Consider the following 12,949-nt stretch of genomic DNA (forward strand, 5'->3'; position numbering starts at 1 on the left):
TGTTAATATCAATCAAGCTCACATTCTGACATTTTCACCGGTCGCCACCACAGGTCGCAAAGGGAGTGAATTGTGAACAAGTAGCCCACCAAAATTTCGGCGATCGATATCAAGACCTTTCTCCCGATCATGGATTAAATTGAAAAGCATAAGCTAAGTGAATGAATATAATTATATTAGCTTACCACATTTTTCATATATAAGAATTCAATTTTTAATATGAGAGACCTTATAACAATAAATAAATAAATAAAAAGACTCAATTCAATGTGAATTTATAAACCTAGAACATCATATGTGTAACATTACTAATTGATGCCGCATATTTACCCTTTTCCAAACCCATATAACTCCTAAATTTTGACCTCCCGAATACCCATACATATCTTAATCTCCCTCACCTCAGGCAATCAAATTCCACATGCGGTAAAATTAACGAGACAAGGTGTCAAAAGCTTAAAATACAAGGTATCACACTACAAGGCAGAAATACAGCTCCTGTCTCTATAAAGATGATCCTTGCTGCAGTATCTAGTCTAGTTGTCTGAGGAATTTTCCAGATAGGAAATTACAAGATCAGCAGCTTTGCACCCAGAGGCTATTGATTTGCCAACGGACAATCCACCTCTATGGTTACCTACCAAGTTGAAAATCAGACCACAAATAAGAAAAAGTAATAATGTAATTGACAGACACTATTGTCATAGTACACAAGCTAAAAGAAATAATTGAGGACAAAATATGATGATGAAGAAAGTATTTAGAATGAATCACAAATATCACCATATTTCATCATCAACATTATAGAGTTCCCTGGCCGAATCTGATTACTACCATTCTCCATGATCTTACATTTTTTGAAAAGAGTGTCAAAATAGGTTGATGTGAATAGAAAAAACTTCAGTGAATATCTGTCAGGTCATTAGTGCATTGAACAGTTGAAACACATATGCTCACTTAATTTTAGAATTTGTCCCTGAAATGACTATTTTAAGGGTTCGTATAACAGATTATAAGAAGAACCCTGAATAATTTGCAGATTTGCCAGCCTTTTAGCCACAGGATCTTTAAGCTGAGGAGTTGTTACCTGCATAGAAGAATCCAGGAAGATTTTTCTCCATCTTCTCAATTGCTTCTAGAACGGAGTCATAGTTACGCCCATACAAGGGAAATGCTTTACTCCAGAAAAAATGACTGCCATAAAATTCACTTCGAGTTATAGAAGAACCTATCTAAACACATCTATTATAAGAGGCTTACATACTTCAGAAAAGTTGGTTCCCCTTCCACTCCTAACAATTGCTTAAGGTCAGAAGTAACAATCTGCTTCAATTCATCCCTAAAACAAAAACCAGTTCATGAAAAGGTTAGATGCACAAAATTATACATAGATAAGTTGAGAATATTTAGCATTCACAATATATATATGTATACGGAAAACAGAAATACAGAGTAAGTAGAATATCAGAAGCATTGAATATTCTCATACGTTGAAGCTTTTGCCAGTTCCCTGTTACGACTTCCCCCAACAAAGGTTGTATACAGATATAGATTCTTTGGGGCACGGTCTGGGAACATCATAGAGGAAAAGAGTGTACCTATAAAATAGAATGTTCATATCAGAAACAATAGGAAATGATGCTATTTATTGATCTGGGCTGTAACAATTCATTACCAAGAGTTTTTAATCCATTTTGTTGCTCTTTAGAAGGAACAAGAACTCCAAACCCTTCAAGGGGCTTCTTGACATTCTCCTTCCTAAAGGTGGTTATGATAACTGATAGTGGCATGTAACTGACCTACATGATGCACAGCAAATAAATTATTGTTACTTCCAACATTAACATAATGAATGTATATAGGAATTGATAAATTTGACAGCCTATTGCTTCGTGAGACAATATTGTCTCAGAACAATCAACTTCTGCCCTCTTAGAGCCCCTTTTTTATCATTTGCTAGGTAGACAAGTAAAATGAATCATTTAATCACAAGCTCAGAAAAGTATAAATCCCAAATTGAGATGGTAACAAATATAATTTCTCCAGTTATTGAACATAATTTCACTAGTTATTGAAGATTTTCACTTCAAACTTGTATTTGCCAATTCCTTCAAAGAAATAACTAAATGAAATTTGGCCCCAAAAAAAATGTTAATGAAACAAGTACCCTCTTTGTTCCTATAATCTTGTAGAAACTTTTATAGGCAATAGGCATTCAGCTTACATATATCATTCAAAACAGATGTTCTGCCAAGAAAAGGCACCAAAAATAATTGATGAAATCTCCAAAAATATTTATGATGATTTTCCCAGATGCTCAAATCAAACTGTGATAATAAGTACCTCAGGAAGAAAGTTTAAAGGGAAGAGATTTCCTCCTTTCTTAATCTTCATTTCTTTGACATTGCATACTGGAGCCTATAAAACCAAGATTCCAGTCACTTAAGAATAAGGTAATTTCAGTCAAAGCAAATATAAATAAGTGCAGCAAGCAAAGTGGATGTGTTACACCTGATGTGCCTAGGGCAGAAAAAGACTCCATATAACTAAATCTATAGATAGCATTCAAGTAAGTACTTGCATTGTAAATACTTATCTGTTTCATGTGTCTGTTGCCCATATATTAGTGTCAGTAAAATGGAAAAGATTTTCTAAGTGCACTAAGTAAAATGTATGTGCTCCAGACAAACATTGCTCTTCTTCAGTCCAATTCATCATGGCAGTTGCACAAGTAATAGGCAATGTGTCCCTCACATTATTTTTAGCTCTATCTTTCTTTCTAATAATTTCTTTTGTAGAGGCTTTATATGCTTTCAGCAGCAAGCATGCAGACGAAAGTCATACTAATAGGTTGCTTCACATGGGAACTCATCTGGTTGAGACTGTTACTTAAGTTTGAAACCAAGTTTCGCGATTCAAAGATAAATAAATACTGAATTACATGTTCTCTAATAAAAAGAGATACCAACCGTCATGATTACTGCATCGAAAGATAAAGCTTGTGAATGTTTGGCATGGTTAGATGAATAACAGAGTGACCAATTCTCTAATGCTGATATTCCTTCTGGACCATAAGATAATGACAGAACCTTTGATTTTAATTTAAGCTCATCCTCATCAAGCTTTTTGCACAAACTATCAGTGAGTGTCTACAAAAGCGAACATAAAACAAGAAGAAAATAGCAACACAAGATCAATCAGATTATCAGCAAACAAGCCAGCTTTGATTTAAGAAACATGGTAGAGGGACAAATCAGGAAACAAAAGAATTTTACTGCCAACTGAGATAATTAAAAGATAACGCAATTCAATCGCTGCGATGACTATAGAGGTAAAGTTAAATGATAAGTGAAACAGGTGAGGCTAGCTCCAACAATGACATCAAAATCATAATTCTATTATGTCATCACTTGTCTTATATTAAATGAATATTGCAATGAACAAGTATCCCTTGGTTGCAAATCTTAGGAAAAAAATGTGGAATCACACAAAAAGGTACAAGTGGGAATCATCAATAAGCACTTGTATAAGCAAAGCATGCTGCACATGAGTGACATCATGTACAACAATGAACTAGTCTCTTGCAAAAGAAGAAAGGTTGTCCTGAAACCACTACCTGCATTCCACCAACAAAAGAAAATGAACCACGCTGGTGGCGTCTCCTTTCTGAAGAACCCTTTCTTTCAACACCTTTATCCCTTTTGGCAAACAACTTTGATTGAATGGCCCCAGCTATGACAGAACCAAATCTGACAAAAGAAATAGAGAACTTGCAACTTACAAATAAACACAAACTGAGCAACAAGCACCAAATAAGAGAGTGTCACTCTGTTAGATTTATCAATCTAAGTCTTGCATTAGTCTGCATTTAACACAAATGGTAAAGTCATTAACTGTAACAGTTGTACAGACAACTATTTTTTGCAGGTAAATTTGCTAATAACATGGATATAACTCTAAATGGAAGAGGCATATTCTCAATAGCTCCAGCGATTTTTTAACAGAACAGAGAGAGTATGACAAAGGCCAAATAAATTATTTTGCATATGACCTAGTAAACGAGGATTCACAGAGTTGAAATGCATCCAAATGCAAGAATTTGCAAGAAAGTAAAGATCTAAGTAATAAATAATGTACAAGAGTATCAGGAAAGTTGCACAAAGTACACCTTTTCTCTAGATTCCATAGCTCTGGGAATGAATGGCGCATCTGTTATAACAACGACAATTTAATCAACACAACTACTGCACAATGAAAATGAATCAGAATCAAGGACTCAATGTTATTACTGACAAGATGTCATGCTCGAGATCAGCTCACTAGTATGAAAAGTTGCAGTGTGGAAAATACATCAAGAGTTATTCCCATCTCAACTTTAATTAGAAAGATCATTAGCAGTCTGGAAATTTTGCTCAAGAGTCTTTGCTAGTATGGCAATCGATATTAACGAGATAAGGGGAAAATCACTTTTACAGTTCCATGCATGAGACTTGTAAAGGGAGTTAGAGGCATTACTCACCACGAGAGTGTCAGGATCGCCAGCACTGGTGCCCGCTACAAAAGGGTCTATGAGAAAATCCACAACCTAACGTAATCATAGATAAAAATTACTAAAACTTTCATCCACATCAAATATTTTCACATCAATTTGAAGCTCTAGACAATTATATAAAAAACAAACAAACATGCATATAACACTACCAGAGAAAGTAAGTACCATAAAGTGAACTTAGCAGAGTGCAATACCTCTTTCCCAAAATGACGCTGGAAGAACTCCCCCACACTATAGGAAAAGAAATAGCAAACCTTAATACTAAGAATTTTACTTCATTGAAAGCTAAAATTGTGACAACAAGCCAAAGTAGAGGTTCAAATAATTTGAACATGCTAATAAAATAAATTTATCACCTTTCATTTGCATTAGCATCAGACACTACAGCTGAGTCACTTTTCTTCCACAAAAATGGCTCCAAAATGAGTTGAAGCTGGAACCGCAGAAATCCACTCCATTTGAGAATTTCTAACAAACTGAATGACCTAAACACATAATTCTCAACAAACCTTTGATTGGGTAGAAAGAATGTTGCTCTTGATGAGTGCAATGGGGTCTGAAGGGATCTGGCATTAAAAATTGAGCAAAAGTTTATGGTCACTAGAGAGCTCATATAAAGAAACAGATATTTTTAACTATAAAAATGAGTCCCCTTGTCTTTATGTTAAAAAATGTAAACTAATTGCAAAACAAGCAACTAGCAGAACATACCAGAACTGGCTCCCCATTTCTCACAATATACCGTTTGTTTTGGGAAATTGGCTGCATGGGTAGACAATATCAATATAGTCAAAAGAGAGCTGCTTCTGTATATATATCATCGACCAGTAACTTTCAAGCTTTCAACTTCAAAGAAGCAGAACAGCATACCAGAATTCAAAGCTGTAGAAGTCTAATGTTTGTAATAAAGTTAACATTGAAAATGAAGTTAAAACAAAAACCCCATTTACAAGCACCAAACACAAACTATAGCTTCACAATGTCATAAATTTGAGATAAGAAGGCAACTCTTACCAATTGTTGTTTTTCCCGAATTCCAAGATCATCAAGCAAGTTTCTCACTTCCATCTCACTCTCAGTCTGCACAATGTCAATAAAGTCTTAAGACTAACACAAACATCACTATTTATGAACATCATCAGATCATGCATACATGAACATCATAAGTCATTTTCAGAACTAACAGTTCATGGTAACTTTAAACTACATACAACATCTCCTAGCCATTTATATAGTTATAAGTCATATTTAAATAAAGCAGTATATTATAGGTAAATCTACCATAGTATTTGCTCCCTCGTCCCAAATGAGACCACCCTGTGAAATACTCCTCAACTTCCCTCCAGCTCTTCCTTCAGCTTCAAATACCATGACATTTAATCCATGTGATTTTAACTTGTACGCTGCTGCAAGCCCACTTGAACATCATATTATATTGTCAATCCCAATTTTTTAGCACAAAAATAGCGCACACACAACCAGCAAATCAGAAACAGGTATATCCATCTTACATGAATCATAGATTAATTACTTAACATGTAAGATATGACCATGAACCTGGTTTTACATGTTTATAGAGAAGCTCACAATACATTCTGGGGTTCACCTCCAACTCTTTAAATTCACGCAAAATAAATAAATTGAGAGGTATCAAATGCTATATAAGTTCCACTAGTTAGTGTGCGACTGATTTCTTACAATCATGTGATTCAAAACTATTCATTTTGTAAATCCAAATGGGACCCCAATGTTCAAAGACATCTATGAACAGCTCAAATCTCCTTTGACATCAGCAGTTAATTCAAATGATATGCTTCATAGTTCACATAAGTGAGACCAATATATATCATACATTATGGTTAAATGATCAATCTTTCCTATGAATGATTGAATATAGGTAGACTACAGTGACTGCAAAATTCATCCAAAACGTCTACTATCTAAAATTTGTCAAAAACTCCTCAAAATTTTCAAGATATTTCTGATCTCTCCGAAATCTTTCAAAAACACATACCGTCTCTATTTAATTCTCTAGTCACTTAGGTGCACCTGTTTTTTTATCCCCCCCCCCCCCCCCAAAAAAAAAAAGTAGAGTGCACCGGTATGAACACATTTAGCTATCATTTATTTAGTTTTTTAATATCCTATTTTATTCATAAAACCAACACAATGGAGAAGAATTATCTAAACTACACATGCCTTAACCAGTGTAAAGTGACAAAATTAAGTTCAAGAAAGGCATAAGCAACACGAATTAATAAATTTAAACACTTAAAAACTTCCAAAAACGCATATAAATAAAATTCAGAGCAATGTAAAGTCCAATTAACATACCTAACACCGGCACCTACAACAGCCACTCGTTTGGCGGAACCTGAAATTCCACGTTTCATTCATCACAATGCTATACGACAGAAAGATAATTCCATTTCAAAATTTCTTTTATTTGTATAATTTAAAGAAAAGAAAGAGTTACTCTTTTTATCTTCTCTTGCAGTTGGCGCCATTTCAGCTCTGAGAACTGAGAACCGATAATTCTCCAATTTTAAGTCAAAATATCTTCATAAATTATAAGACCTAACGACACGCAGTACCAGTCGCAGGAGACAGCTGTACATCTTGCTGTATAGTTTTAGGATTTGGGCCTGGTTCGGTATGTGGGCGTTCCTATATCACGAGCGGAAAGATCAGACTGGGCTGTTACTTAGTGCACCGTAATCATTTCTAAATATACCTGCCTCTTTGATAATACCTGTTTCATTAACAAACAGCTAGGCTTGTGTTCTTGTTCTTCCCAATAGTTGCACCCTTGTGAAAACCTTAATTCTAAGATTCTTTTTAACAAACAAATACACATTTCGAAGAAAGATAAATCGAAATGTATTAACTTTCTTACGAGAAAGAAATAAATTTGACTTCTATTTATATCAATTTTTATATTTTATATCACTTATAAGAATTTGAATCGATAGAAATGAGACGACGTTTGACAACTACTATTAAAGATTAAACGTTGTGTTTTAATTTAATATCATTTGGTCGTTGACCTTAGTGTCCAAGTCTTTTGAATTTATTGTAAGCTTTAGAGGCTCAAAAGTTGACTAGTGATTGTCTGTTATCGGCTGCATCCGATTGTGCTTCAAAAGTTAGACTTCAAAGTGTTTAATTTGATTGCATAACAAATTGAAAAGCAGTCTTCAGAAAATTGTAACAGTTTTTAAGAAATCGTGCCATGAACGTGGGTTAAGTTCTTTGGTGTAATTCGAAAGTGTGGTTTTAACTTCCACTGGACCACAATTTGATGGACGGTCCAAAATGGAGACATGGAAGTGGTCCCTTTACGCTTTAAATTTGGAGGGAAGGACCTAAAACTAAAAGCAATTTGAATTTTCACTTTCCAGTGCGAAACTGAAACTTACAATTACATAGATAAGCCAATACAAAGAGTAATGTCAACGAAATGAGTACTAAGTCATAACTGAGGCCTGGCCTCCCTCCGTTGTTGGCTTTAGCCAACTTCATATAAAGCCTGGCAAAAACTTGTAAACATAATTAGGAGAAAAGATGGTTCCACTTAAGGGTGGATACCAGCCGGGCAGGCCGAAACACTCTTTAACTTGAATTTGATTTAAACAGAAAATGATCTAATTCGAGTTTTTAGAGCCAAAATTAGGTACGACTCAAATGAAATATAGTTCGATTCAAATTTAGTTTTATTTTTTTTAGCTTGAATTAACAATTCGAATTCGTAATTTAGTTCAACTAAAATTCATGGTTTGAATTAATGGGTTTGATTTATGGCTTGAATTCATGATTCATTGACAAAATGACATCATTTTACTTAAATAATATTTAAAATTTCTTATTCGAACCGAACTAAGCCACAAATTCGAACCAATAATTCAAATTACAAATTCAAGATGATTCAAGCCATAAATTCAAATCGAATTAAACTACGAATTTGAACTATTAATACAAACTATAAATTCGAGCCGAACAATTCCTAGCTCAATTTAAAAATGAATCAAATCTTTCGGTTTAAATTTAAATCAAACAAATTTGAATTGAACTGAATCAAATCAAACCGACTTTCGAAATTGAACTGACTAGGATCATATCATACCATGGCCTAGTTCCAGTCCACTTGTTGAATAAAAACTATGCAATGGTAAGCAAGTTATCCCACTTGTTGAATGGGCAATTAATTTGGTTTCCCATTTTGTCTCTTTTCGTCTGCCATTTTGTCTCTTTTCTTCTGGTGGAGAAACCATGTCTTCTAAGGTTGGTTACCAACTTAAAAAGCAGAAGCGATGTTCTCCATTGAGATTACAATCAATTATACAAAACTCAATCATATTTGCTTAAGTTTTGGAACTTTGGGACTCAAGCAACTTCTTAATTCAATAAATAGAGAGGTTAGTTAGTTGGGTTGAGACAAATCTCTCTTGCCCCTTCAATAAGTCACCCATTCCTCCAATCTTGGACTGCCACTTCAGAATCCACACGACCATTTAATTTGGGTTACTTGAAAGTCTTGCCAAGCTTCTTCAAAATTCGAATTAAGCACAATGATTCCACAGAGTTTATAAGAAAAGTTAAAAGACAATGACTTGTTCATAAAATATTTCAGCAGCGCCCTAGGCCTTCAAATTCAAATACATTTTAAAGGGAATTTGGTTTAAGATAAAAAAATATTATTAATCAATTTTTTATTATTTATATTATTTTGTTTGATTTATAAATAATAAAATATTTTGATAATATTCTATTATCAATAGTGATTGATAAATAATATAAGTACAATAAATATAATAAATAATATAAAAAATATTTTAAAATAATTATATCAAATTTTATTAAATATAATAATAATTTATACTTATTAATATCTTAAATAATCTATTTTTATATAAATATTTAATTTTAATAATAAAATATTATTCAAATTAAATCACTTTTAAAAGTGTTGAATCTCTAATTATACCCTAAGGAGGTTGAATTTGAACTATCCATTATCAACTTGGTTGATATAGTTGATTTGACCGTAAAAATTATTAAAAAACAAAAAAACAGTTATGGTAGCTAAACCAATTAGCTTGAGAATCGTATTTGATAATGAATGGGTTGTTAAATAAGAAAAGTTTTCTTCTTCCTTTGGGTAGTTGAGGAAATCAAGACTGTAGTAACGGGAAGCTAATAATTATGATTGGCTTTATGTTTTTTAAAAGTTGAGTCGGATGAGAAAGCTATAAATTCCGTTGACGGGAAAGCAAGTGCGAAATTTCTGAATTCAAATAATATTATAAAAACTCCACAGATATAATTAAAACTAGTGGTTAATACTTAATTTTAAATAATGTACCGGCTGTAAATGAAAGGGCAAAACAGTCCGTACATTCGTAATGAGACTGAGCGAGTGAGTGAGGCTTCGAGTCAAAAGAATTCTCATTAAAGACGCTCACAGGCGTAGCTAGAACTGGAAAGCGAAATAAAAAGAATTAGACAAACAACTACAGAAGCCTTCACTTCACCTCATGGCTCACGTGCAAGCCCATTCTATCTATGTCCACACCACACTCAACAGCCCCTGCCTGGATGATGGCCATGCGGCCGTGCCCGCAAGACAACAAATATACTTCACGATTTACCATATATATTTTAAGATTAAAATATATTTCAATTTCACAATTACTAATTAAATTATTATTAACAAAATCCATTCAGGAACGGAGATGAGATAGAGATCAGGTTCAATTCCCCAGAATTCTTTTTGTATTCTATATATTTTGATTAATTTATAAATAATTAAAATAAAACAACACACGGTGTGATTGCTGCTTTGACTTCTGCGTATGCAAAATTCTTTATCAATTTTTGGATTTCCGGGAGGAATGATTATCTTGCAGGTAGGCTGTCAAAATTCCAAAATGACAACATTCACAACATGTGCCACGTGGAGATGATTTGACACGAACAAATCGTTATCTGCGCAGTTAAATGGGCATCCCAACTACAAACCATACCACTGCGCCGTATTTCCACAGTAGTCGAATACTGAAAGAAGTCTGTTACATCCAGCTGTTACCTGATGTCAGCATCCAGATGGGCCACAATTCCAAGTGGGTCATGGATCAGGATTTTCTTTCCGGCAATCAAGTATATCATTTTATCCATTCAAATTTATTTATTTATTTCGCAGATTCACAATCATAGTGTTTATGAATTCTGTTTAAAGCTTTTTTTTTTTTTACTGTCATATTCGTTATTTATTTATGTGGTTAAATATTTAAATTATGTGACAAATATATGAAATTGTGCATGTCATGATCTATATTAGGAGGAAAGTGGTTAAAAATTGGTGGATGAAAAGAAAATGTAACTGGTTGAAATTGAAATTAATCAACAACCAAATCCCATCACCATCTTTGGTGGTATATTTCTTTTCCTTAAAACCCTCTTTCATTTTTTTAAAATAATAATTTGGGTAAATATGGTTTGATAATTTTTTTATTAATAATAAAAAATTTTATCTAAATCAAATTTTTTAAAAATAAAACTAATTATATTAGATAAGGTTAATTTTAAATTTAATAATTAATTTAATAATTATTAAATTAAATAAATTAAAAACTTATTATAATTAATCACGGGGAACTTAACGTCAAACTCCCTATTTTGAAATCTCATTTCTTTATAAGCACGCTACCCGTGTAGGGCCATTTGATAAATTACTTAGGCTAGTAGAGACAATCGAATTATAATGTGATGGACCCTAGCGATTGCTAGAATACAATATGGTCGACAAAATCAGAGACTGGCAGATGAAACAGAATTATATACGGATTCTGCTCCTGTGCATTGGACCAGGACCAGAGTCTGTCAATCAGAGTGTAAAAACCAGTCAAAACAGATTGACTGAGGTTGCTTCTTCAGCACTTCAGAGTATTGTAGAGGCCCTTTGTGTCTCTTCAGTCGGTTTGGAAAAGGTAAAACAGTTGAAAGGCTGACCACACAGCACACCTGATCTTTGACCTTGTCAGCAAATCGGATAATGAGCCACCCGGAGATATAAAAACGACGATTCCTAGTGTTTGTCCCTGCTACCCGCCATCCATTTCTACAGGATTTTTGGTGTGACTTGTCAGCCGTATTCAATAAGCCTCGACAAAGGGTCTTCTTTATGCGCTTTTTTTGTTTTATTTGTTGTATCATTCAGTTCAATTGCTTTTCGGATGACGGTGCCCAAAAATTCCTGATGATATTTTAATACTATTAAGTGGGGTTGTTATTTATTAATTCTTTAAAACAAAATTAATTTTATTTTTAATTAATATAATAAATAATATAAAAATATTTTAAAATAATTACATTTAAAAAATATTTAAATAAAATAATATATTAATATTGTTTACCTTTAATTAAATATAATAATTATTTATAATTATAAATTTTTATCAAATTTTATTAAATATAATAATAATTTATACTTAATAATATTATAATAATCTATTTTAAAGGTAATTTTTTAATTCAATAATACCTAAATTGGACACATCTTTATAGGATGTTAGGTAACATGTGTAATTTGATCCCACCTTTAAATTGTATTACAAAATAACCAATATAATCTTAAATTTATTATAATTTAATTACAATAATAAATAGATCTAAACTCCATTAGGATTATTGACAAAACAATGTATATAATTAAATTAAAAAAATAATATTAAATGTACATAAATAGGTAAATATATGACGTGTTATTATGTGATTAAATATTATTTTATCATTAATTCAAAATAACTTTAACAACACTCAATTATATAATAACATATTATGTATGTATCAATTTTATATATTCAAAAATATATACATATAATTTTATTGATTAAAATTACTCTTTCATCAACCATCGCCGTTTGATGACACAACCACTAACTAAAATTGCACCATCCACACTACCACTACTACTTGCCACCACATGTTGACCATTACCCACGTCATCTCCTATAGACAACACCACCACCACACTTTTTGTCACCACCAACAAATTTTTTCTCTGATAATTTATCTTATCATATTAGTCATCTCTTATAACTCCATAGTATTTTGTTTAACAACCATGTTAGACAAGCTGAGAAGAAAGTTGTAAGAGTTTTGGTTGTAAGAATCATACTGTATAGACCTTATAATAGTTATCTCAAACGCTTTGTGACACACTTAACCATTATATATTTCTCCTTGCTATATCAATTTTTTTGGTTCATTAATTAATAGAAGAGTTTGATATGTTTTTATTAACAAGTGATACGGTAGCTAATATTTCATGAGTATGTAATATAAGCGCTACCTCCATTTATATTTAAAAAATACCGATATAATCATTATTTTATTGTA

The 12,949-nt window shown here is 32.5% G+C and overlaps 1 protein-coding gene across 2 annotated transcripts; it reads right to left on the minus strand.

Annotated features, from left to right (window-relative positions):
- Positions 1-259: 259 nt before the first annotated feature.
- On the minus strand, positions 260-7,197 carry LOC123224456 (protoporphyrinogen oxidase, mitochondrial). Of its 2 annotated transcripts, none has more exons than XM_044648112.1 (18): positions 7,029-7,197; positions 6,887-6,926; positions 5,834-5,969; positions 5,567-5,632; positions 5,264-5,314; positions 5,062-5,118; positions 4,909-4,985; positions 4,747-4,783; positions 4,520-4,585; positions 4,169-4,209; positions 3,617-3,749; positions 2,970-3,149; positions 2,344-2,418; positions 1,676-1,799; positions 1,490-1,598; positions 1,265-1,339; positions 1,088-1,194; positions 260-637 (listed from the first exon to the last, which is right to left on the minus strand). In XM_044648112.1, the coding sequence occupies exons 1-18, from the start codon at positions 7,057-7,059 to the stop codon at positions 537-539; spliced, it is 1,506 nt and encodes a 501-aa protein (XP_044504047.1). In that variant the 5' UTR covers positions 7,060-7,197; the 3' UTR covers positions 260-536. The 2 variants fall into 2 exon arrangements, with proteins under 2 accessions (XP_044504047.1, XP_044504048.1); XM_044648113.1 differs by having other exon boundaries at positions 5,834-5,958; positions 7,029-7,142.
- Between the last annotated feature and the right edge of the window lie 5,752 nt (positions 7,198-12,949).

This window comes from Mangifera indica, chromosome 8, assembly GCF_011075055.1.
Source record: "Mangifera indica cultivar Alphonso chromosome 8, CATAS_Mindica_2.1, whole genome shotgun sequence".
NCBI classification, from domain to species: Eukaryota; Viridiplantae; Streptophyta; class Magnoliopsida; order Sapindales; family Anacardiaceae; genus Mangifera; species Mangifera indica.